We start from the raw sequence: 22,956 nt of genomic DNA on the forward strand, positions 1-22,956 counted from the left end.
TTTCTTTAATTCCACATTTGTATTAATTAATATCTCTATAAAACCCAGCTGACTTGGGTTTATTGAATAATTGGGAATATTTCCCTGGTGTCCACCTTATATATTGATTTAAAAACAAGACACTGTAGTGAAAACATATTTCCTGTGGTCACAATTTACTCATCCACTCTTATATCTACTACAATTTATATCTTCCACTATTTTAATCACTACAGTTTATGACAACCAACTATTTTAACTGTAACAGTTTTTGTTTTGTTTTGTTTTTATTGTTTTTGAATTCTTTTAATAACTGTCTCATACACCCCCATAACTCAACAATGCATCCTGAGCTGAACTGGATGTTTTTTTTAATACCCACTTCAGGGGGGGGGATTGTATTTTAATAAAAATCCAAGATTTTGAAATTTTTTTGTTCAAGAAAGAGCCTCAAGGAAGAAGCTTGCTAACTCCTAAATCCAGAGAATGAACTGTTGCAGAAAGAAGGCAGAAAACCTACATTACATCAAGATCAAGAATGAACCTTGGGGTGTGGTTGATTGAACTGAAGATTGGTTGAATTTATTTTGAATGCACACTTTTCTGCCAAAGGGAACTACCCCCTAATTGACTTGTCAATGCGCCCAGTAAAACATTGGTTTTGTTCTCTCTGTCTCTCTCTGTCTCTCTCTCTGTCTCTCTTCTCTTTCTCTGTCTCTCTCTGTCTCTCTTTCTCTCTCTCTCTGTCGGTCTCTCTCTCTCTGTCTGTCTGTCTCTCTCTTCTATATTTCCCTTATCTCTAACTATTGTAATTTCATAGCTAGTATGTTTACAAGACCCATCAGAGAGACCAGTCTTCCCCTGGCCTCAGGGGAAATTGTGAATTTCAAAACTACTCCACCCTAATCAGACCATTCTTTAGAAGATATGATTTAGCTATTTCCTGATCAATAACAATAGAGATACTTGGAATAACAGAATCAGGTCTTGGAAACCCACATTCTCCACCCTACTCAGTGTAACAAGATTAGGAAGGGCTGCATCAGACTCATGACTTAGTTATTTGAGAAAATGGCCTTCAACTGACATGTGCAAAAAAAAGGACAGACTTCTGGGCGGTACTAAGTCAAGCTTGAGCCTCCATTGGCACATGTGAGAAGGAGGAAGTGAGGTAGAGAACAGCCTCTGGAGTTCTCAGGACTTCCTGTGAGGAGGACTAGAGTCAGTTAGAGGCTGGTGCTTGAGGTTGGAGGAGCCCCGCAGACTGCTTTCCTTCAAATTGGTCAAGTGAGTGATAAGGACTGACCCCTTTCCCTGCCTTGGCTCTCCAAGGCCTTTTTGCCAGTGTTGGCTCAGCCTGAGCCAGAGTGGTTCTGAGTTAAACACCTTTTCTTCTCTCCCTCTTTTCTTCATCTAATATTTTCTTCCTCCTGTTGTCATTAAATCACTATAAAAATTTGGCAGCTGACTTGGGTATTTTATTATTTGGGATTTCCCTAGGCGACCATTTAAATTTAGATTTTTTTTCAGTCTCATCTATAATTTTAACTCTGTTATAGCCTCAGCCTTGTATTATTCCCCGTTGTTCACTGTTTCCATTCCCATCCATGTGCTAGTGAACAAAGATGGATAAAATCATGCAATTGCTTTGAATGAATCCATTACAAATTTATGTTATACAATCCCAACTAGAGGCTCTCTTTGGTAGGAAATCCTACAAAATCCAATTCCACCATGTTTTACATGTGTCCTTTATCAGAACTTCTTTCCATGTTGTTGATGTTTGTACTAGGATGATCATTTAGAGTCTATATCCCCAATCATATCCCCATCAACCCCCGTAATAAGCAATTGTTTTTCTTCGGTGTTTCTACTCTCACAGTTTTTCCTCTGGATGTGGATAGTGTTCTTTCTCATAGATCCCTTTGAGTTGTTCAGGATCACTGCATTGCCACTAATGGAGAAGTCCATTACATTATTTTGTAACACAGTGTATCAGTCTCTGGGTACAATATTCTCCTGGTTCTGCTCCTTTCACTCTGCATCAGTTCCTGGAGGTTGTTCCAGTTCACATGGAATTCCTCCATTTTATTATTCCTTTGAGCACAATAGTATTCCATCACCAACATATTCCATAATTTGTTCAGCCATTCCCCAACTGAAGGGCATCCCCCCATTTTCCAATTTTTTGCACCACAAAGAGTGTAGCTATGAATATTCTTGAACAAGTAAGTCTTTTTCCTTATGATCTCTTTGGGGTACAAACCCAGCAGTGCTATGGCTGGCTCAAGAGCAGACAATCTTTTAGCCCCCTTTGGGCATAGTTCCGAATTGCCCTCCAGAATGGTTGGATCAATTCACAACTTCACCAGCAATGCATTAATGTCCTGACTTTGCCAAATCCCCTCCAGCATTCATTACTTTCCTTTGCTGTCATTTTGGTTTAAGTTTTAGTGGAGGGCATCCTTCATTTTGCCAAAAAGGAATCTGTAATTCTAAGTTAGAGGATAACCCTTTAAAGCAAATGTCATTAATTTTGAAAGTTGAAACTTAACTTATTTACAGGTTTAAAACAGATTCTAGGAAGATTTTTTAACCTTAATCCAAGAAAGATGGACAAGATCTAGGCAAATGGGATTAAGTGCTTTGCCCAGGGTACATAGCTTGGAAGTACCTGAGGTTAGATTTGAACCCAGGTCCTCCCAACTCTAGACTCTATCCATTTTGCCACTTTAGTGCCTCTTTAGAGAGTTTGTTGAATAAGGTGATAGAAGAAGAAAAACTGACATAAAACACTTTCCACAAGTTCATACAGCACCCTGGAGAGAGTTGGTTCCAGCTCAGAGAACATATCTGGCAAAAGAATAATTCTTGCTTTTTGGTAGCCAGAAAGCCTTTTCTCCCTTTCATGGGATGCTGAAGAAGTTCCTCTTAAACATAGTTAACTCTTTGGTTTTCATGGTCCCTGGCTATCTTCAGCTGACTTGGGGATATCTCTAAGCATCTTTACCCAAGTTGTGTAATAATTTACCAACATTACCAGAGGCATGATCAAGTTGTGACTGGCATAGCAAAATCTTTGTGCAATTTCATTCCATTGTTAAGAACTTTTTGCACTTAGTCCACGGCTTATGATTGAAACTAATCAATTGGGGGATAGCTAGGTGGATCAGTGGATTAGTATAGTAGGTTACTTTAGTTACTGGTAACCACCATATTTTACCAAGAAGAGAAATGACATAATCAAACTTTCACTTTTTAAAAGATGTAGAAGACTTGGGCATGATTAGAGTAGCAGTGAAAGAGGCAGTAGATAGAGTCTAAAGAATAAGAGAAGGGTTGATGATACAGGGGAGATTCCTGCTGGAGGAGATGAGAGGGGATTGAATCAAGGGTACAAATGGAAGGACTGGCTTTGGTCAAGAGAAGGGCCTAATTACACAATACTACATGATTATTTCTAGAGGAAAATAAGTTCTAAATATCAAATAAATGACTCACAAGTCAGCTTTTAGAACACATCTATGTCAGTTAGGGACTACATGTGTGTAGTAGTTCTTTATAAATTCTCATCTACCCAACTGCAAAAGTTATCTATTAGTTTCAAACTAAGATTTGTGAGAAATGGCCAAGTAATGAAGAAGAAAGACCCATGGAATCCTTTCTCTATGTGTTCATGGAATACTTGGACTCCGTTGCTGCGCAGACGGGTAACATACATGAGCCCATCATCTCTTAAAACATCATGTTCACATGTAAGGATGTAAGTTAGTGGTAGAAGCCTCAGCATTGAATCACTGGCCAACAGTGGGTGTAGAGTAGGATTTACAATCCCTGGAAACTTTTCTACTATTTCAGAACTTCCATAAATTGGGTTGGTATAAACATGGCCTTTTTTAAACCTCTCAGGAAGCAGGGCACTCCAGTTGACAAACTTGAAGAGATGGCTGTATTCAGCAGGTATATGTTGGTTAGACTTCAAGGCTTGCTGAAGGGATTTATCAGTTGTATAAAACTCACTCATAATTTTTATTGCCCAAGATTTGGGCAACATAATACCATATTCATTTTCCCTATATGATGGCAAATCTGTATCAAGCATCTGCAAGCCAGGGTAAATTAAAGCCTGGAATTTAGGCTTAATGGGAATTTCAGAGTCACCCATGATCTGCAAGGACAAGAATATTCATAAATCAGAAGAGTCTCATATAACATACTGATAGGAGAAAGTCAATTTCAGCTTTTGAATCATCTCAAATACTAGGCATAAAATATTCATGTGAGTCCTCAGCATAATCTTTCTTACACTATGGGTCTTCATAAGAGTAAATGATTTGCCTGTGGCATAGTATCAGAACCAAGATTCAAACCCAGATCTCTGAATTCCAAGTTCAAGGTTCTCTTTTCCACATCCCATGATCATAGTGCAGACACTCATTGGAATAAATGCTATAAAACAAAAGATTAAAGAAGTATAAGTTCTTACCTGTTGAGTAAAAGCTGCTGTTATAGTAGCCCCAGCACTGTCTCCTATTATACAGACTCTGGTTGGATCCACACCATATTTGGCCAGAGTTTCAGGATGTAGAAGAGACTTTACAAAATCAGAAACATCATTCCACTGAGTTTGACTGTGATATTTAGAAGACTGCTGGTAGCTTTAAAAGAAGAATATTGTTGCTGTTTAGTCATTCCAGGGGTGTCTGATCCTTTATGAGCCCACTTGGTTTTATTCTTGGCAAAATAACTGTGGTGGTTTACTGTATCCTTCTCAAGCTCATTTGACGGATGAGGAACTGAGACAAAGTTACATGATTTACCCAGAGTCAAATAGCTAGTAAGTATCTGTGAGGGCAGATTTCAGTTTGGGAAGATTCATCTTTCTGACTCCACCACACCAGGAACTCTATTCACTATGCCACTTGACTTGACTGTCCAAAAAAGAAGAAGAAGGCTTAACATTTGACTCTAGCTGCATCTATGCTGGCACATCAATACTCTCCATTGAAGAGATGAGGTCCATGAAAATTGCCTTCCAAGAGAAATTCTTTTTCTTTTTCCATCAACTCCCAACTTCCCAGAAACTCTGATTTTATAATTGGCCATTTATTTGGGGAGATGATGAAGAATTTGATTAAAGATGCTTTTATGAAATATTTGCTATGTGCCAAGCAGAGTGTTTGGCAATGAAGATACATGGATAAAGATGAAATGGTGCCTGCACTCAGGAAAGTTAGTCTTTTCAGACAGGATGGCAAATAGAACCTTTATAAATCTAAGAGAATGCAATAGAATATTAGAAGACAGTGAGCACTAACCACTAGTGTCATGAGGAAAGAGGCAAATGAATTGAAGCTCGACTCAAGGGAGAGATACTTGGAAGGAGAGTTGCAAAAGGAATACATTCCATGAACATGGAATAGCCTCAGCAAAGTGGTGGATGTAGGGATGGAATGACAGTCTAGGGAACACCAAGTAAGGTCCCCTTGGCTAAACTGAAGAACATGTGATGGGGAGACTTGTGAAATACATCTGAAAAGGTAGAGTCAAATGAGACTGTGAAGAGCTTTAAATGCCAAGCAGAAGAGTTTGTCTTATCTTAGAGGCCATAGAGAACCACCAAATACCAAATACTCCTGAATCATTTGGAAAGTAGTATTAAAGCAATATGTGATGAAGGCCTTATCAGTCCTGCTGGCCATGAGCAGTATACACGTGAGTGAGGTGTGGACATCCACTGAAAAGATAAGGCAACTAATTATAGCTGGGAGTTAACAGTGAAGGAGAAGAAGCAAAGGAAGAAGGGAAGGATCAAGGAATAATGCCTGAGATTGTGACCCTAGAAGGAAAGATGGTGGTGAACTCAAAATAAGTAGGTAAGTTTAGAGAAGAGTTTTTGGGAAAAGAGAATGATTTTTATTCTGGAACTTTTTATTTTTATGTATGCTCAGAATATTTGGTTAGAGGTGTCAAGCAGGTAATTGATAATGTAGATCAAGAGGTTTAGGGCAAAGAAGTCCAAATGGTTGTCCTTGACAGTGGCAGATCAAATCAAAGAGACCAATGTCAAGGAATTAAAATTATTCTCATTGTTTAATTAAAGGAAATTTTCAGGATGGCAAGGGACTGGGGTTGTCTCTTTTACTCATTTACACACAACCAAATAATTATCTCTAATAATTTTGATCTGGAGCTGAAAACAGCCCACTTAGTCTTCTCTGCTCATCTTTGTTACAAAGCTATAGTTTTTGGTTGGATACATGGTAATCTGGAAGAGAGGGATCCAATACAGTGCTCACAGGTACATTGTGGTCTGCAACACTGCTCAGTGTTATCTGAACTAGATTAAAATGTAATTGGGAAATATTTTATAGAATAAGGAATATTATAGGATATAATGTTAGTGTGTGGTTTTCTAAGTTAATATGTGATCTGTAGAGATCCTTATATACATTTTAATGTCCCCCCATTTCTATTTAAGTATAATGCCACTGATATAGAATTGAATACAGAAAAATATCACAAATTTAGGTTATAGAGCATTTGAGGAACGATGATTGGGATTCCTAATTCCTTTAAGCTGTAGTTCTATAAGTAAGTATATCACCTTTTACATTATAACCTTATTCCTGAAATATAGGTCCCCCATTTTTTTTAAACTCTTTATCTTCCATCATGGAGTCAATACTGTGTATTGGTTCCAAGGCAGCAGAGTGGTAAGGACTAGGCAATGGGGGTTTAATTGACTTGCCCAAGGTCACACAGCTGGGAAGTGTCTGAAGCTTGATTTGAACCTAGGACCTCCCATCTCTAGGCTTGGCTCTCAATCCACTGAGCCACCCAACTGCCCCCTTTTTTTCTTAAAGAAGAAAATATGCTTATTTCAATTTAATTCTTTTGTAATACAAAGAGAGGTATGAATTCTTTCTCTCTCATATTCTTATTTTTCTACCCATAAGAATTAGTTGACCTAAAGAGCTGATTTACAGCTAGTAGCAAGATTGATGAAGAAATGATGATCTCACTCCTCTTTTCACATCTATATTCCATTGAGAATGAGGTAGCTAGGTGGCAGAGTTGAGAAGGCATTGGGGATGGAATGAGGAAGATGAGTTCAAATTTGGATTTAGATACTTGTTAGCTGAGTGACTATGGGCAAGTGGCATCAGCTTGTTTGCCTCCATTTCCTCATATGTAAAATGAGCTGGAGAAGAAAATGTAGACTACGTCAGAAACAGCTGAGAAAACTCCAAATATGGTAACAATGCATTGGATATGACTGAAACTACTGAAGTTGCGAGTTTTTCCTCAACTTCTCTCATCTATTTTTTTGAGGTATTTTTAAAGCTTTTCCAAAAATTCTTTTGGAACTTGTGACCATTTATTGTTTTTCTTTGCTGTTTTAGAAGTAGAGTTTTTACTTCACCGCCCTCTGAGTTTGAACTCAGGTCTTCTTTGCCCCCATAATAGCTATCAATAGTTGGGTTCTTTCTCTTTTGCTTACTCATTAAAACCAAAAAATTTACAGCCAAGTCAAAGTGCTTAATGATTAGATTTGTTCTAGCATCCTAGGATATGAGGGATAGTTCCTCATGTTTCAGGATTTTTTTTGTGTGTTTGTTGTTTCTTGGACCCCATTTAGTTCTTCCAGTTTCTATAATCAAGTGTCAAGTGTAATCTCTAGTCCCTTGCTCAAGCCCCAGTCTGTGATTGACCTCAGGGGCTCTAACCAGAACCCCCTGGCAGTTTTGCCACTGTAAGCAGCAGAAAGCTCATCTCCCTCCTATGGCAGCAGCCAGAGACTCCACTCTCCTTGGAGGGATCAGGGGCCTGAGTCTCTCAGCAACCAGTCTCTGATGTGTGTTCCCTCCTCACTGTTCCTATCCTGATGCTGCAACCTGAGAAAGAGTAGATGTCTGGTCTGTGCCCTCAGGCTCCCAATGTCTTTCTCTGGTCAGTTGCTGAGAATGTGGCCCACAAGCAACTTCCAGGGTTTGCTGCCTATTGATTCCACCAGTATTTGTCACTAGAATATAAGATCCCAAATGTAGCAGGTAGGTGAGGCGGCAAGTTCTGCTCTTAAGGCTTGGGACTTGTCAACTCTGTAGTTCACACTGGGGTAAGTGGGAATCTCTGCAGCTGAGGCTGAAGCTGCCACAGCTGCTTTCAGGCCCCCCCCCCCCGCCAACTCCATCAGGATGCAAGCTCCTAGATTCAGCAAGGTAAGGTTACTCATTCTGTTCCCAGATCTTGCCAACTATTGATTCTGGGTTGTTTACTCAAGGGCATTTGAATTCTCTGGTGGGACCGATGCTAGGGAAGTCAAAGACCTTCCTCTCTAGTTGTGCCTGGATCCTTAGCTTCACTCCTGATTCTTATCTGTTTTTGCCACTATTAGAAGTGATTCTATGGAGTTATTTTTGATTGTTTGTGGGAGGACTATTGGGAGAGTGAAGAAGTTTCACACCCTACTCTGCCATCTTTTTGCAATTCTCCTCCTAATTTATATGAGTTGTATAAAGTCTTAGTGTCCAAATAGATCAGAGACCAGATGAATGTAACACTCTATCCATAGCATCATCATACCCCTCTTCTTATACAGGACTGTAATTTGGGGGGATTCACACTCCTCAGATGGAGAAATGAAGGTTGAAGGCAGTGAGGAAAGGGTTGATAAAAATGGTTTCTCTCACTACACCCTCCCAGAGTCCCTGAATTACTTGTGGGAGACAAAATGGAGATTTTACCTAGGTGAAGGCTTGCCCCTTGATGGCCATACCAGCCCTCAAGTTTGGTGGGGAAGTCTTCTCTACAAGGAGAGGTATGTGGTACTCAAGATGGATATACATTGCTTTGGGATATCACAAGCCTCCCCTTCATGTCTTCTTGAAAACTGGCAACAAGATGGAATTAGTCAATGGGCTTACTCTCTAGATGTAAATAAATGAGATTGAATTTGCTATCTGACTGCTTATTTGATTTAATTGTTGATTGGTGCAAAGGGTGAAGGTTAGAGGGGTTCTGGGTCACCCTAAATCTCTTTCTAAATAAAACTAATTGCTGAAGTACAAGGTTTTCTTGTAGGCAGGGGAGAGGTAGAAAAAAGGGAAGAGAGCACTGCTCACGGATTTGAGTCCAGTATCTCAATAGTTCATGGAGTGAATGTCTTTGAAGAAATTAGGTTTCTTGACAGGAACCAGCGATGTTTTAAATAGGAACCCACAATGTTAAGATTTCTGTCAGTGTCAGAAATCCTCAAAGGTGTCTTGAATGGCCCTGAGAAACAGCTCCTCCTTCCACTCCCTTCTGTGTTTCAGCTCCCAAGACCCTCCGTCCCCCCAGGAGAATTTCCCAGAAGTTTTTGTCCAGTTTCCAAATGTCGTTTCTGCCTCATACAACTGTAGAGCTCTTAACATTTCCATTTCCCCCAAGGGTTCTTTTGTCCTCCTCCCCATCATTATAGGACTGAATAATGGAACAATTCTGAGAATTTATTTCAGGGTGTGTCTGGGCTCACAGAATTTTTAAAATAGGAATCTTTTTCAATTTGTAGGACAGATATGCTATTGGCAAACACCCATACCTGGGACTATAACTTACTGAAGAATCTTCATATCATTCAGAGAAGTTTTAGGAACACTTTTTTTCTGTTGCTTATGAGATTGAACTGTTTTTAACTAAAGAGTTTGACTCAATATTTTGGCTAACACGATATATGAAGGGCATAGTTAAAGCATTATCAGATTATAGAGTTGGAGCTGGGCTATCTGCTAATAGTCTAGAACCATCCAGAAATTTAAGGTGAGTGGGACTGATGCAGGATGCCTCAAATATTTAGCATCACTACCCACTGGCCCTGAGTTATATATTTGAGGAGAGTGAGTGTAGTGTAGTAGTGAACTGACCTCACGGCCAGGAGGTCATGTGTTCAAGTCTTGCTTCTTGATTCATATTAGCTCTGTGATCATAACCATTTTTTTTTAACTTCTAAAGTTCTGGATCAGTCAAAATCAAATAGAAATGAGGACCACTGACCTTTCCATAAAGATCCCATAATTCTGCATATTGACTTAGAAAACTACATATAAACATTATCTATATCATAGTGTATTGTTATTTATTTTTTGAAATATTTTCCAATTGCATTTTTACCTGGTTCTGGCCACCCTTGGGTTCCCCTGTGTTTGATACCCTTTCTCTATAGATGTCTCTCTATGAAAAAAAAATTGCTTAGAAAGTACCTAAGTGCATTTATAGAGTTAATTTCTTCATCTGGGAATGGTCTCTACCAATGAAATCATAGGTCTAATTTCTATCAGAGGAGCATAAACAGAATACAAATCCCCCTAGATCCTCTCCCCAAGGATGATTTAGATTTCTTGAATTGTCTCATTCTTCCTTTCTGATGTTCTGGTCTACCAAATCAGATATTGACCCAGCATTAACACTGCAATTAGATCCTGAGTCCATGGAACTGGAAAGTTTCCATATTATAAGGCTGACATAGCTCTTCATACTAGATTGTAAGTCATTGGCAACTATTGTTACTCTTATCTCCATGAGATGATATGAAGAGAAATTGGATGATGACATTGATATCTAGCATTAAAGATTTCAAAGAACTGGAAGTAATGTGATAAAGTATAATACAAATTAGAAATGGAGTCAGAGTATTTGAGCTCAAATTCCAGGTTTTCTAGCTACCTTCTGTATGAGCCTGGCTAAGTCACTTTAACACATTGAACCTAAGTTTTCTTGTCTGTAAAATAAGAGGACTGGAGTGGGAACAGTTGTTCAGTTATTCCTTATCTGACTCTTCATGACCCTATTTGGATTTTTCTTTGCAAAGATACTAGAGCAGTTTGTCATTTCCTTTCCCAGTTTATTTTACAGATGAGAAAGTAATGTAAAGAGAGTTAAATGACTGGCCTAGATCAAATAACGAATGTTTAAGGTAGATTTGAACTCAGGAAGATTCATCTTCCTTATCTGAGGCCCAACACAGCATCCACTGCCCCATTTAGCTGCCCCAGTAGTGAGTCCCATACTATGCCTCTCTCATTCTCAATATATAATCTCATCCTTGAATATTGTGGATTAGTAATATCCCAAGGATACAAAAGGACTGAAAAAAATGGTGAGAGTCAGAAATCATGGAGAATATGCATATTGTAAAGATTTATCACGATGTGACCAAAGGATTAGTATCTAAAATAATCATGAAAAAGTTGACTTACTCAGGTGCCACAACAACAGCATCCAATCTGTTTGCTGCCTGTCTTGCAAAGGTTTCATAAGGGAGAAGGGCTGAAAGAGATTAATATTAAATGAAAGATATCCAATGAAGAATAAAGATAACACATAGAGATACGACCCCAGAGACAAATCTGACTTATGAATTACCTGTAAATTAACTGCCCAAACTGTGCACACACTATAATTTATTGCCTCCTATTTTTGATAAAATGACAGTAATAATGATAAATATTTTTTAATAACCAGAGTTCAGTTTACTAGCATTTATTAAGCATCTTCAAGTATAAAAAGACTAGTAAAAGTGGGTTTTTTGGTCTATCGACCTGGTTAAAGGTCAGTCACCTTCAAGGGAGGATCACTTAGATTTCATCCAAGGGTCACTACAAGAGTAATCATTCCTCATTCTTCTCAATTTCAGGGAGTGGATTCCCAGATGCATATGTGTAAATTCTCCAGTTAGGAGTCATAACAAAAGAAAGGAAATCTATGGAGAGCTAGTTTATACATACACATAATCCTTATTTTTATATTACACACCCATGTATGTACATTTATATCTTTCTATCAGTATTTACATATGACTAGCTATGAAGCATCTCTTCCATTCACATTTTGTGAAAAGGTTCCCATCCTATTTATGGGAAATTGGCTTTTACTCACATATTTTCCTTCTCTCCTTTAAATTATTCCTCAAGATCTATGTCTTCCACGAAATCTATTGAAATAGATTCTATTTCTTTAATATTCCAACAGGATCCTGGGGTAGCTTTTTCCTTCCACATTCGTGTAATTTTCTTATAATTGTATAGGAGAACGTAAGCTCCTTCAAGATAGGAACTCGTTCCTTTTTTTCTTTTTATGCCCACCATTTGGAATCATGCCACATGGAGTAAGCACCAAATAAACATGAATAATATTGTACACAGCTTGCTTTATGTATGTTTGTTGGCATGTCATTTCCCCCTTAGACTGTAAGCCCATTGAGGGCAGGGACTGTCTTCGGCCTCTCTTTGTGTGCCCAGTGTTTAGTAGAGTGCTGGCACACAGTAAGTGCTTAATCAGTCTTTATGGATTGATTTATTGAACTGAATGGAATTGAATCAGATACTTGCTAGAAAGTCCTTATGGGCGAGGATCTTGCCTATTCTTTACAACATATTTTCAACATCAAGTATACTTTATTGTTACAGACTCTGGAGAGTAAAGAAAAACTCATTGATTGTATCAATTAATAAGCATTGTCCAGTAGCTACTGTGTGCTAGAACTCAGGCTAGTTAGAGATACAAAGACAAAAATGAAACCATTTCTGAAGCGTTTTTTTCCTGGGTAAACCACATGGAGCATAGTCATAAGATAAAGACTTCTCCTGAGACCTATATCCATAATTATAATACCACTGTCATAATGCATCTTCTAAAATAAGTCAATACATGCAGGGGGTTTGTGCAAATAATAATCATTAGCCATTTGGTCTGAAGACTAGTAAATTCAGGCATTATCCTAATATCCATAATTTACAATCAAATAGAACTGGCTTTCATTTTTATTGTCTTTAAAAATAACAATTTATGGGCAGTTGGGTAGCTCAGTGGATTGAGAGTCAGACCTAGAGATGGGAGGTCCTTGATTCAAATCTGGCCTCAGATACTTCCCAGCTGTGTGACCCTGGGCAAGTCACTTAACTCCCACTGCCTAGCCTGTACCTTTCTTCTGCCTTGGCAGTATACACAGTATTAATTCCAAGACAGAAGGTAAAGGTTTAAAAAAAAAAAGTAACAATTTAAACATAGGTTCAGTTTCTCTGTCTGAGGGTAGCTGTGTTACTCTGAGCAAGTTACAGAACTTCTTTCAAAATGTTCAGCTATAAAATAGGAATGAAAGTAGACAATAATAAATAAACTGTTGCAAACATCAAATGAAATTTAATGTCTAAATTCTTTGCAAACCTCTAAGTACTACACAAATACTATCTATCATTATTAACTTCTCATAGTGAATATTCCTTCCTTCCTTCCTTCCTTCCTTCCTTCCTTCCTTCCTTCCTTCCTTCCTTCCTTCCTTCCTTCCTTCCTTCCTTCCTCTCGACTTTTTCCCCTCTTTTCCTCTCTCCTTTTCTTTTCTCTCTGTCTCTCTGTCTCTCTCTGTCTCTGTCTCTCTGTCTCTCTTTCTGTGTCTCTCTCTGTATCTCTCTTTCTGTCTCTGTCTCTCTGTCTCTCCGTCTCTCTTTGTCTCTCTCTCTGTCTCTCTCTCTTTCTCTTTCTCTCTCTCTCTCTCCCTCTTCCTTCTTTTTCTTTTCTTCCCCAACACCTAGCACTTTATTCACTATAACATGTAGCTGATCCTTCACAGCTTTCTAAGATTATGAATTTACCTGGTTTAGGTTCTTTGTTAGAGGAAAGTATTTCTACAGAGTTGAAAGCCTGGCTCCTTGAGCTTACAGAAAATGTGCATTTTGACCTAGGAGGGATATACTCACCAATTTTGGCAAATTTAGGACTTCCTCCATGGAAAAAAATCATTCCTCGTTTCAGCTTATGCGAGTTCCTCTTTGGCACATAATAACGCACTAGAATGTCATTAATTTTTGTTTCCGTCACTGTGATATTTTCATCAGAAATGGGTCCTTTCATATACACTTGTGTGATAATATTATAAAATTCCCAATAGCTCATGACACCTAGGTTTTCTAAAACTGAAGCCTGACAGAGTAAAAAGAAAGGCGATACATATGTTATACATAAAATATACCATGTTATATACAATTATATAGATCACATTAAGGAAAGAGCTGGAATGGGAAAGACCAGACCTACCTTGACATGAAGAAATACTGGTTGTGTGATCAGGTCCAAGTCACCTAAATTGTGAGTACTCCCAGACCACTTAGAATTACAGATCTTTTCCCTTAGTCCAGGACCTTGAAGGGAGTACATATTTACTAGTATCATCACGAGGTCAGAAGTTATATAAAATTTTTTGACTCTTTGGATATGATTTCATATTGATTGTTAGATTGGCAAAGACACTTCATAGCTCAGCCCACTTGGTGCACATCTTCAGCTCAACAAGTTCACAATTGAATTCATTCTATTTCTTCCCAAGTTCTCCCCTCCTTACAGCTCACAGCCTTAAGTCATCGTTAGCTCCTCACTTTCTTTCTCCACATCCAATCTATCACCCAGTGCGACTGAGTTCATCTTCATAATATCTCTTCTATATATACCCTTTGCAAGCCTTTACCCTATTTCTTGAATTACTGCAACAGCCTGCTCCATGCTTCAAATCTCTTCACCTTCCAGTCTATCTTTCACTCTTCTGTCAAACTGATCTTCCCAAAACATAGATTTGAGCCCATTACCCTCCTTTTTGATATCCTTAGATGATTCACTATTAACTGCAGGATCAAAGATAAAATGTTTTCTTGTGTATTCAAAAAATTCCTTTTAATGATGCTTCCTTCTTCCCTTTCTGGCCTTCTTTTATCACACTCCCCTTTACAAATCCATGACAATAAGCTTTTTTTTATTCCTTCAACAAGACTCTTCATATCTCAATGCTGAGAGTTTTTATTTTATTTTACAGACTGTCTTTATGCCTGGAATTTTTCTTCTTATTTCTATCTCCTGCCTTCCCCAGCTTCTTTTTCAGTCCCATCTAAAATTGTCTTCACAAAGTAACTGCTGAAGAGAAATGAGTATTGGCTTGGCTTGAGAAATCATTAAAAATAAAAATAAATTGATAATAAAAATTTGTCCCCAGTATGCTTACAAATTGATAGGAAGATAACTTTTATAAGGAAGAACTTCAGACATTTTCATAGCCTTGCAATAGTTGTAATGGAATTCTAAGAAGAAATGAAGTAAGAGCTAAAGTTGACAATATATATGAAATATAAAAAGTAGAAAAGAAATGAAGAAAGAATTGTAAGAAGGAAAAATAAATTATTAAGGGAGGAAGAAAATCTTAGTCAAGTAACTGACTTCTTGGAAGCTAGATTGAACCAAACAGATGTTGGTGACTCTATGAGACACCAAGAAATATGAGAACAAAATTTAAAGGGTGAAAAAATCATAAAGTGTATTCCCTATTAAAAACCTTTGATGAGCAACTGCGGGGCTCAGTGGATTGAGACCCAGATCTACAGACAGGGGGTCCTGGTTCCTATCTGGCCTCAGATACTTCCGAGCTGTGTGACTCTGGGTAAGTCACTTTACCCCCTACCTAGCCTTGTCATTTTGTCTCAGAGTTTTTACTAACACAGAACGTGAAGGTTAAAAAAATGAGAAAGTGTTTTGGGGCAGGTAGGTGGCTCAGTGAAAAAGAATCAGGCCTGGACTTGGAGGTCCTTGTTTCAAGTGTGGCCTTAGATACTTCCTAGTTGTGTGACCCTGGGAACATTTCTTATCTCTAATAGCCTAGCCTTTAACACTCTTCTGTGTTAGAATTGGTACATAATAACAATTTTAAGACAGAAGGTAATGGTTTAAAAGAACAACAAAATGAAACAAAAAACCTGACCTGGCCAGACAGAGCCAAGACATTAGAGAAGGGAGAGGGGCTTGCCTGATATCTTCCAAATTTTCTTCCCAACAACTTAGATATAAAGCCTCAAAATGAATTTTGGGGTGTCAGAACCCACCACAGAATGGGGGCAAAATCAAGGTCTCTGTTGCATTGCCCATTTGCAGGTCAAGGTCTAGTCCCAGGGTGAAGAGGAACATTAATACAGCATTGCTTATGGCTAAGAGGCCACAGGTCCAGATTGGAAAAGAGCGCTTGTGGTCCCTCACACACCAGAACACAGGCAACAAGAGTATTAAATACATCACTCCTTAGATCATACCATCTTGGAAGGCCTGAAAGTGTATAGATCCTGGAGTTAGCTCTGCAAACAGCTCTGCTAAGATCCTGAAGCTTAGAGCAGTACCTTCTTAAAAAGCAGTATTGGCCACGTGGGAAAAGGTACAATAACGGAGGAAAAGAACTCTTTAGAAAGGGGAATTGATTCTAAGGCAGAAGAGTGGTAAGGGCTAGGCAATGGGGGTTAAGTGACTTGCCCAGGGTCACACGTCTAGGAAGTGTCTGAGGTCAGATTTGAAACCCAGGACCTCTCATCTCTGGGCCTGCCTCTTAATCCACTGAGCCACCCAGCTACCCTGGATACCAGCAATTTGATTTGATTTTTTAAAACATCAAATTAGTCAATGTTCATTTTATTGAAGACTTTGCTCCTTTAATGGGAGAAGTCTTTAGCTTAGCTTTACATAGCATAAGTGTGTGAACTTAATAAAGAGATGACCTTCCATTTTATCTCCACTCTTAAAAAAATTAAACTGTGCTTAGGTAGTTCAACAGAACCATGAAACCTCTAGAAGGCAGTCTAAGGTAGATATTTAAACAGCTTATTACCTGATTTTTTCCCCCCTTTTTTGGGGGTATCTTAGTTTGAATATGGGAATGCTTGGATTGCTTATCTTGTGGACAGAGAAAGGATTGCTCATCAAGACAGGGATGTGTTGAAAGGAAGCAATTGCTTTCTATGGATTCTGGTAAAAAAGAGTGTATACATGCTTCAGTAGGTTTACTTTGATTACAAGACATTTAATGACCTAAAATTAGCTACTGGAAAAACAATTGCAAGGAGCTTGCTTACTGGTAGCGTTGGGCAGTGCTCCTTGAGGAATCTACTAACATTCTACCACATAGCAAAAAAAAAAAATTTTTTAAGCCTTACCTTCTGTCTTGGAACCAATACTGTGTATTGGTTCCAAGGCAGAAGAGCTAGACAGTGGGGGTTATGTGACTTGCCCAGGGTAACACAGTTGGGAAGTATCTATTGCCAGATTTGAACCTTGGATCTCCCATCTCTAGACCTGACTCTCAATCCAATGAGCTACCCAGGTACCTCTTCTTTTTATTTCTTAAAAATATGATTTAAACTTATTTTTTAGAGATACACATTTTCTCCTAGTACTCCTTTGGCTTCATCTTTATATTTTGATATTTTTTCCTCATTGTCATTTTCGTTAATGAAATTATTCATTGCTTCTATGATTTTTTCTTTGACCATCTCATTCTTTAGGATTAGATTAGTTTCCAAGTGATTTTTAGGTTATGTTTCCAAGGCCCTTTATTAATTATAATTTTTATTTGATCATGGTCCCAAAAGAATGCACTTAAAAATCCTGCTTTTTTGAATATTTTTGAAGTTTTTATGCCTTAATACATAGTCAATTTTTGAAGGTGCTGTGTGCAACTGAGAAAAGACATATTCCTTTCAATTCCTATTCAATTTTCTACAGAGGTATATGTAATATAATTTTTGTACAGTTATATTTATCATCTTAACTTGGTTTTATCTTGTTTCTAGATGGGAATGTTGGAATTCCCTAACTAGTATAGTTTTGTATATATCCTCCTTAACTCATTTAATTTTTCCTTTAAGAATTTGGTACATTTATGTTTAGTATTGATACAACTTCATTGCCTATATTTCCCTTATTATCTCTTTAATTAGGTCTCTTTTTGCTTTTGCTTTGATTACGATTATTATACTTGCCTTTTAAATTCGGCTTTCTTAAAATAGATTCTGTCCCAGATTTTAATTTTTATTATGTCTTTGTGTTTCAAGTGTGTTTCTTATAAACAACATATTGTTGTATTCTAGATTCTAATGCATTTTGCTATTTCTGTTTTATGGATGAGTTCATCCCATTCACATTCACAGTTGGGAAATTAATTGTGTATTTTCCTCCATTCAATTTTCTTCTGTTTATCCTTTTTTGGTTTCTTATTTTTATTTCCATCTCTCCTGAAAAGTTAGTTTTGTTTCAGATCACTGTCTCCCTTAATGTTTCTTTGCTCTCATTCTCTCCCCCTCCTCCTCTTTTCATTTTAATCTCATACTTCCCCAATGATAAAAATATATTCCTCTCTTCGTATGGTGTTTTTAATATATCTATGTCTGTAGTTCTGGAGGTTTGTAAGTTTCTAGTGCTTCCAAGGTAATGTGACTCATAGAGGTATGTGGTCACTGCTCTCCTGGTCTACACTCCTGTCCTTACCCAGGAAGGGCCCCTGATCCTCTGCAGTCACTAGCAGTATTTCTTCTCAAGATCTCAGCTCCTTTGTGATCCCAAGCACTGGTGTTCCTCTCCTCCATAGATCTGTGACTCAGAAGTGGGTATAAACAATGGAATCATCAAACACTGTCCAGTCTTTTAACCAGTACTTTCTTCTTTTTTTTTTTAAAACAATATTTTATTTGGTCATTTCAAAACATTATTCATTGGAGACAAAGATCATTTTCTTTTCCTCCCCCCATCCCCAATAGCTGACACACAATTCCACTGGGTTTCACATGTGTTCTTGGTTCGAACCCATTTCCATGTTGTTGGTATTTGCATTAGAGTGTTCAATTAGAGTCTCTCCTCAGTCGTATCCCCTTCCCCCCTGTAGTCTAGCAGTTGCTTTTCCTCGGTGTTTTTACTCCCACAGTTTATCCTCTGCTTGTGAATAGTTTTTTAGATCCCTGCAGTTTCAGGGACATTGCATTGACACTAATGGAGAAGTCCATTACGTTCTCTTGTACCACAATGTGTCAGTATCTGTGTACAATGTTCTCCTGGTTTTGCTCCTCTCACTCTGCATCACTTCCTGGAGGTCATTCCAGTTCACATGGAATTCCTCCACTTTATTATTCCTTTGAGCACAATAGTATTCCATCAGCAACATATAGCACACTTTGTTCAGCCATTCCCCAATTGAAGGGCATCCCCTCATTTTCCAATTTTTGGCCACCACACAGAGTGCAGCTATGAATATTCTTGTACAAGTCTTTTTCCTTATTATCTCTTTGGGGTACAAGCCCAGCAGTGCTATGGCTGGATCAAAGGGCAGACAGTCTTTTATCGCCCTTTGGGCATAGTTCCAAATTGCCCTCCAGAATGGTTGGATCAATTCACAACCCCACCAGCAATGAATTATTAACCAGTACTTTCACTGGGGTTCTCTGTTAACACTTTTTGAATAGTTGTACAATTTCCTCATTGTTTCTATGTTGAAATCTTCTGAGCTGTTACTTCTATTGTCACCATTGTCTCCATGGCTTACTGCTGGTGTTGCTGCCATGTGTATTCCAGATCAGTTTCTCCCCTAGTGTCAGAGACCTTCCAAATTTCTTGGGCTGGAAAAAATATCTCAACCTTTTGTTGAATGTGGTACTTCTAAATTGAATTGGAGGCATTAACTTCAAGTTTGGAAGGGAATATTGGGAGAGTTAGGCTGCATTTATTCCATTAATTTTTCATCTTGGCTCTCTGCCAATTCAGATTTTTAAGGATATATAGACATATTTTTGTTTGTATGTATGTTTGTATGTATATATATGTATATATATACATAAGAATTTTTGAACTTATTATAGCTCTCATTTTTCTCCAATTTTTTTATCTACCACTTTTATTTGATTTTTAAAATCACATTTTTGCTTTTTTAAAAATCGTTTTCTATAACTCTTCTAGAAATTCTTGTTGGCCTTGTGCCCAATCTGCATTTTTTCTTTGAGGATTTGCTTAGAGAGATTTTAAAGTCTTTGTCTTCTGTGGTTCTTCCTTGGCCTTCTCTGTCACTATGAAACTTTTTATGTTCAAGTTCTTTAAACAAATTTTTTTTCCAGGCTATTTCTTGATTTTAGATTTTGTTATCATTGGGATTTGCTTAGGTCTGGTGGAGGTTTGAGGGGGGGATGCAGTCTGTGCTTTATTTTGCTTTTGTCCTTTATTTCCTTCTGTGGCATTCACAATCCAGCCTTGGGAGGAGAGTCTTTTTTTTTTGTACTTCCAATGTGGTATGAGCCTGGGAGAGGCTTGTTTTGCTGCCCACCTATTCTGTACTCTGTAAATTCATCACCTAGTTTGGCTTTGTGGGCTTGTTTGTGGATCAGGTTTTATAGACTGTTTCTGTACTCAGATACAATTAACCTGCTGGGAGGTGAAAGGAAAATTATTTTTTAAAAATAGCTTTTATATTATTGATCATAAATCAAGTGATCCCATATAATCCTTTAGGTAGACAACTGTAGCTATGATTTTTGGAAAAAGTTAGACCCAGTTAGTGAACTGTGTTTAAAATGTCAGTTATAATAAGAGAATGTCAACCATAGTATTAGAAAGGATATCGTTTGGGGTACTAGAATATCATAGCAATGAACAAAATTAAGAGCTTTTGTTGGAGGAATAAAAACTTCAGTTCTGTACTATGTGGGGAAGTTGAAACTCATGCAGAAGGAGCTGGGCTCATTTGGAATGATGAGTGCATAGATAGCTGTCCTGATGAAATCAGAGGAAAACATCCTTGGCATACCCAGGTGTTGTTTGATCCTGTGAAGATTTATGGCAACTGCATGCTTCCCAGGGTATTATGACACCGAGATGTTACTTTGACCTAACTCCTCCCAGAGATAGTATGATAGTTTTGGATTAGTAACTAGAGAATTAATTAAAATTTCTCTTCTTAACCTTATACTGGAATTTATTTCTCCATATCAAATGTTACAAAACTGTTAGCAATGTTGTAGCATGTTTCTTTACATGATGTACCTTCTGCCTTGTCAATGACTTGGGGATAATTAGCCATCAAAGGCCTCTAAAACACACTGTTGAACATCTAAAGGGGGGCTTTGCCATAGTCTGGGCAGGGTGAGACCTCCAGCTTTAATTTATTCAAGTTTGAACCTTCATCTCAGAATGATTGCCCAGAGATTTCTGTATTTCTTCCAGAGGTTCTGCAGGTCCAGAGTTACTGATTTCCTGGCTCCCTCCTAGTTTTTGTCTCCTGCCTTGGTGTAGTCCACTGTAGGCTCATGTGGGATGTAAGGATTAAAACTGAGGCTCACTTGTATTCCAGGGATCAGAGCCATGCAGCTTTCACTCTGGAACTCGTTCCTTGGACTTTAAACAGACAAATAACCTTGTCCCTTGTGACTGTTACAGATTACTTCTTTCCACCCTGGAAACTTTGTATTTTGGTAGATTGATTGTTGATTATTTTATGTATTTTGAAGATAATTTGAATGTGTTTACATTTTTATTATTGTGGCTTAGATTTTGCAATTTTTATACAGAATTGCTATTGATTTTTAAAAAACACTTCCCTTATTTTTTAGAATGAATACTGTGTATTGGTTCTAAGGCAGAAGAGTGGTAAGGGCTAGGCAATGGGGGCTAAGTGACTTGCCCAAGGTCACATAGCTAGGAAGTTTCTAAGGTCCTCCTTTGAATCCAGAACTTCCCATCTTCAGGCCTGACTCTCCATACATTGAGCCTCCAACATAGTTACCTCCAATTGGTATTGATTTTTACAGATTTATTTTTTTTTGTGCAACTTTGTTAAAGATATTAATTGGTTTAATCAGCATTAATTAATACATACTCATAATTATAATGCTAATATAATTAATAATAATACTCATCTGTTAGCACTTTATAAGCAAATAATTACACCCACTGGAAATAGGGATAGTTATATCTCCTCTTTGTCTATGTTTACACCTTTAATTTCTCTTGTTTTGATGCTATTGTAAGCATTTCTAAAATTACCTCAAATACTTTCATTACTACTTATATAATTTTATATAATAAATTTCTTTCTTTTAAAATCCTTTTTATCCAATTTGGAATCCTTTAAAATCCTTTTTACCTATTTTAGAATCATTTAAATCCATTTTAGTATCTGTCCCAAGTATCAATTCTAAGGCAGAAGAGTGGTAAGGTCTAGGCAATTGGAGAGGAGTAGCTTGCCTAGGGTCACACAGCTATAAAGTATGGAAGGTCAGATGTGAAACCAGGACCTCTGGTCATCACTGAGCCAACTAGCTGTCCTCACCTCCCCTTATCTTTAGTCCCTTATATAATATTCATCATCCATATCCCTACATGCAGCTGTTGACTCCTAATAAGTAACTGTGCTTCCTTCTGCTATGTAAAAATGACAACTACCAAGTATTATATGAGTAGTTGAAATAAGGGGAAATAATCTACAATTTAGAAATCAAAACTAATAGATATACACACTGAGTTGAAATCAGTAATCAGTAAAAATACACATGGAAGAAAATGCTTATCTTACCATAATGTGAAAAAATCTCTCCAGAAAATGAATGAACAATACTCTCCAGGGTTCTTCATAGTCTGCTGAGAAAGTTGCATGCATATGCCAAGCCATCAGAGCACAAAAAATCATAAGGCACAGAGCTTTGGGCCCCATCATGTTATTATCCCAGTCTTTCCAGTCAAAACAACCTACTGATTTTTCTCTATCCTGATGAACTATGTGAGGTTGAGAGTTTTAACTTTGGTATACTTTGTCCTTGTAATTTAAATATTTCATCCACCCAGGTTGAGCCATTTGACCAATGAGTATCTTTTATGTAGATAGATGAGACAATTAATATTAATGAGGGGAAATAAATAGAGTGTATTTGAAATCACATACTTCACAGATTGTCAGTCAAGTTCAATTTAAATATGACACACACTGTCTGCCCTTTTGTTCACTTCTTGACAAATAAATATGTTCTTCAAGGAATCGAACTAAATCCATATTGACCTTCTACCTATAAATGGAAGTGAAAAATCCCATATTGACATTCTACTTATAAGTGGAGGTGAAAGGTGAAAAATTGTAACTATGAGAGGAAAAAAGACTCACCCAGAAACAAA

General features: G+C 37.7%; 1 protein-coding gene across 2 annotated transcripts in view; it reads right to left on the reverse strand.

Annotated features, from left to right (window-relative positions):
• The window catches only part of LOC100016358 (arylacetamide deacetylase-like), a 109,931-nt gene extending 87,326 nt beyond the window's left edge, over nucleotides 1-22,605 (reverse strand). The window contains exons 1-5 of one of the 2 annotated variants that reach the window (XM_001370241.4): nucleotides 22,364-22,605; nucleotides 13,713-13,935; nucleotides 11,217-11,286; nucleotides 4,466-4,637; nucleotides 1,266-4,147 (exon numbers count right to left, since the gene is read on the reverse strand). In XM_001370241.4, the coding sequence (XP_001370278.2) occupies nucleotides 3,539-4,147; nucleotides 4,466-4,637; nucleotides 11,217-11,286; nucleotides 13,713-13,935; nucleotides 22,364-22,504 (1,215 nt within the window). In that variant the 5' untranslated portion in view covers nucleotides 22,505-22,605 and the 3' untranslated portion in view covers nucleotides 1,266-3,538. Of the gene's footprint in view, nucleotides 1-1,265; nucleotides 4,148-4,465; nucleotides 4,638-11,216; nucleotides 11,287-13,712; nucleotides 13,936-22,363 lie in introns of those variants that run through there. The other variant, XM_056808458.1, reaches the window with a different exon arrangement.
• Between the last annotated feature and the right edge of the window lie 351 nt (nucleotides 22,606-22,956).

This window comes from Monodelphis domestica, chromosome 8 (assembly GCF_027887165.1).
Source record: "Monodelphis domestica isolate mMonDom1 chromosome 8, mMonDom1.pri, whole genome shotgun sequence".
Taxonomy (NCBI): Eukaryota; Metazoa; Chordata; class Mammalia; order Didelphimorphia; family Didelphidae; genus Monodelphis; species Monodelphis domestica.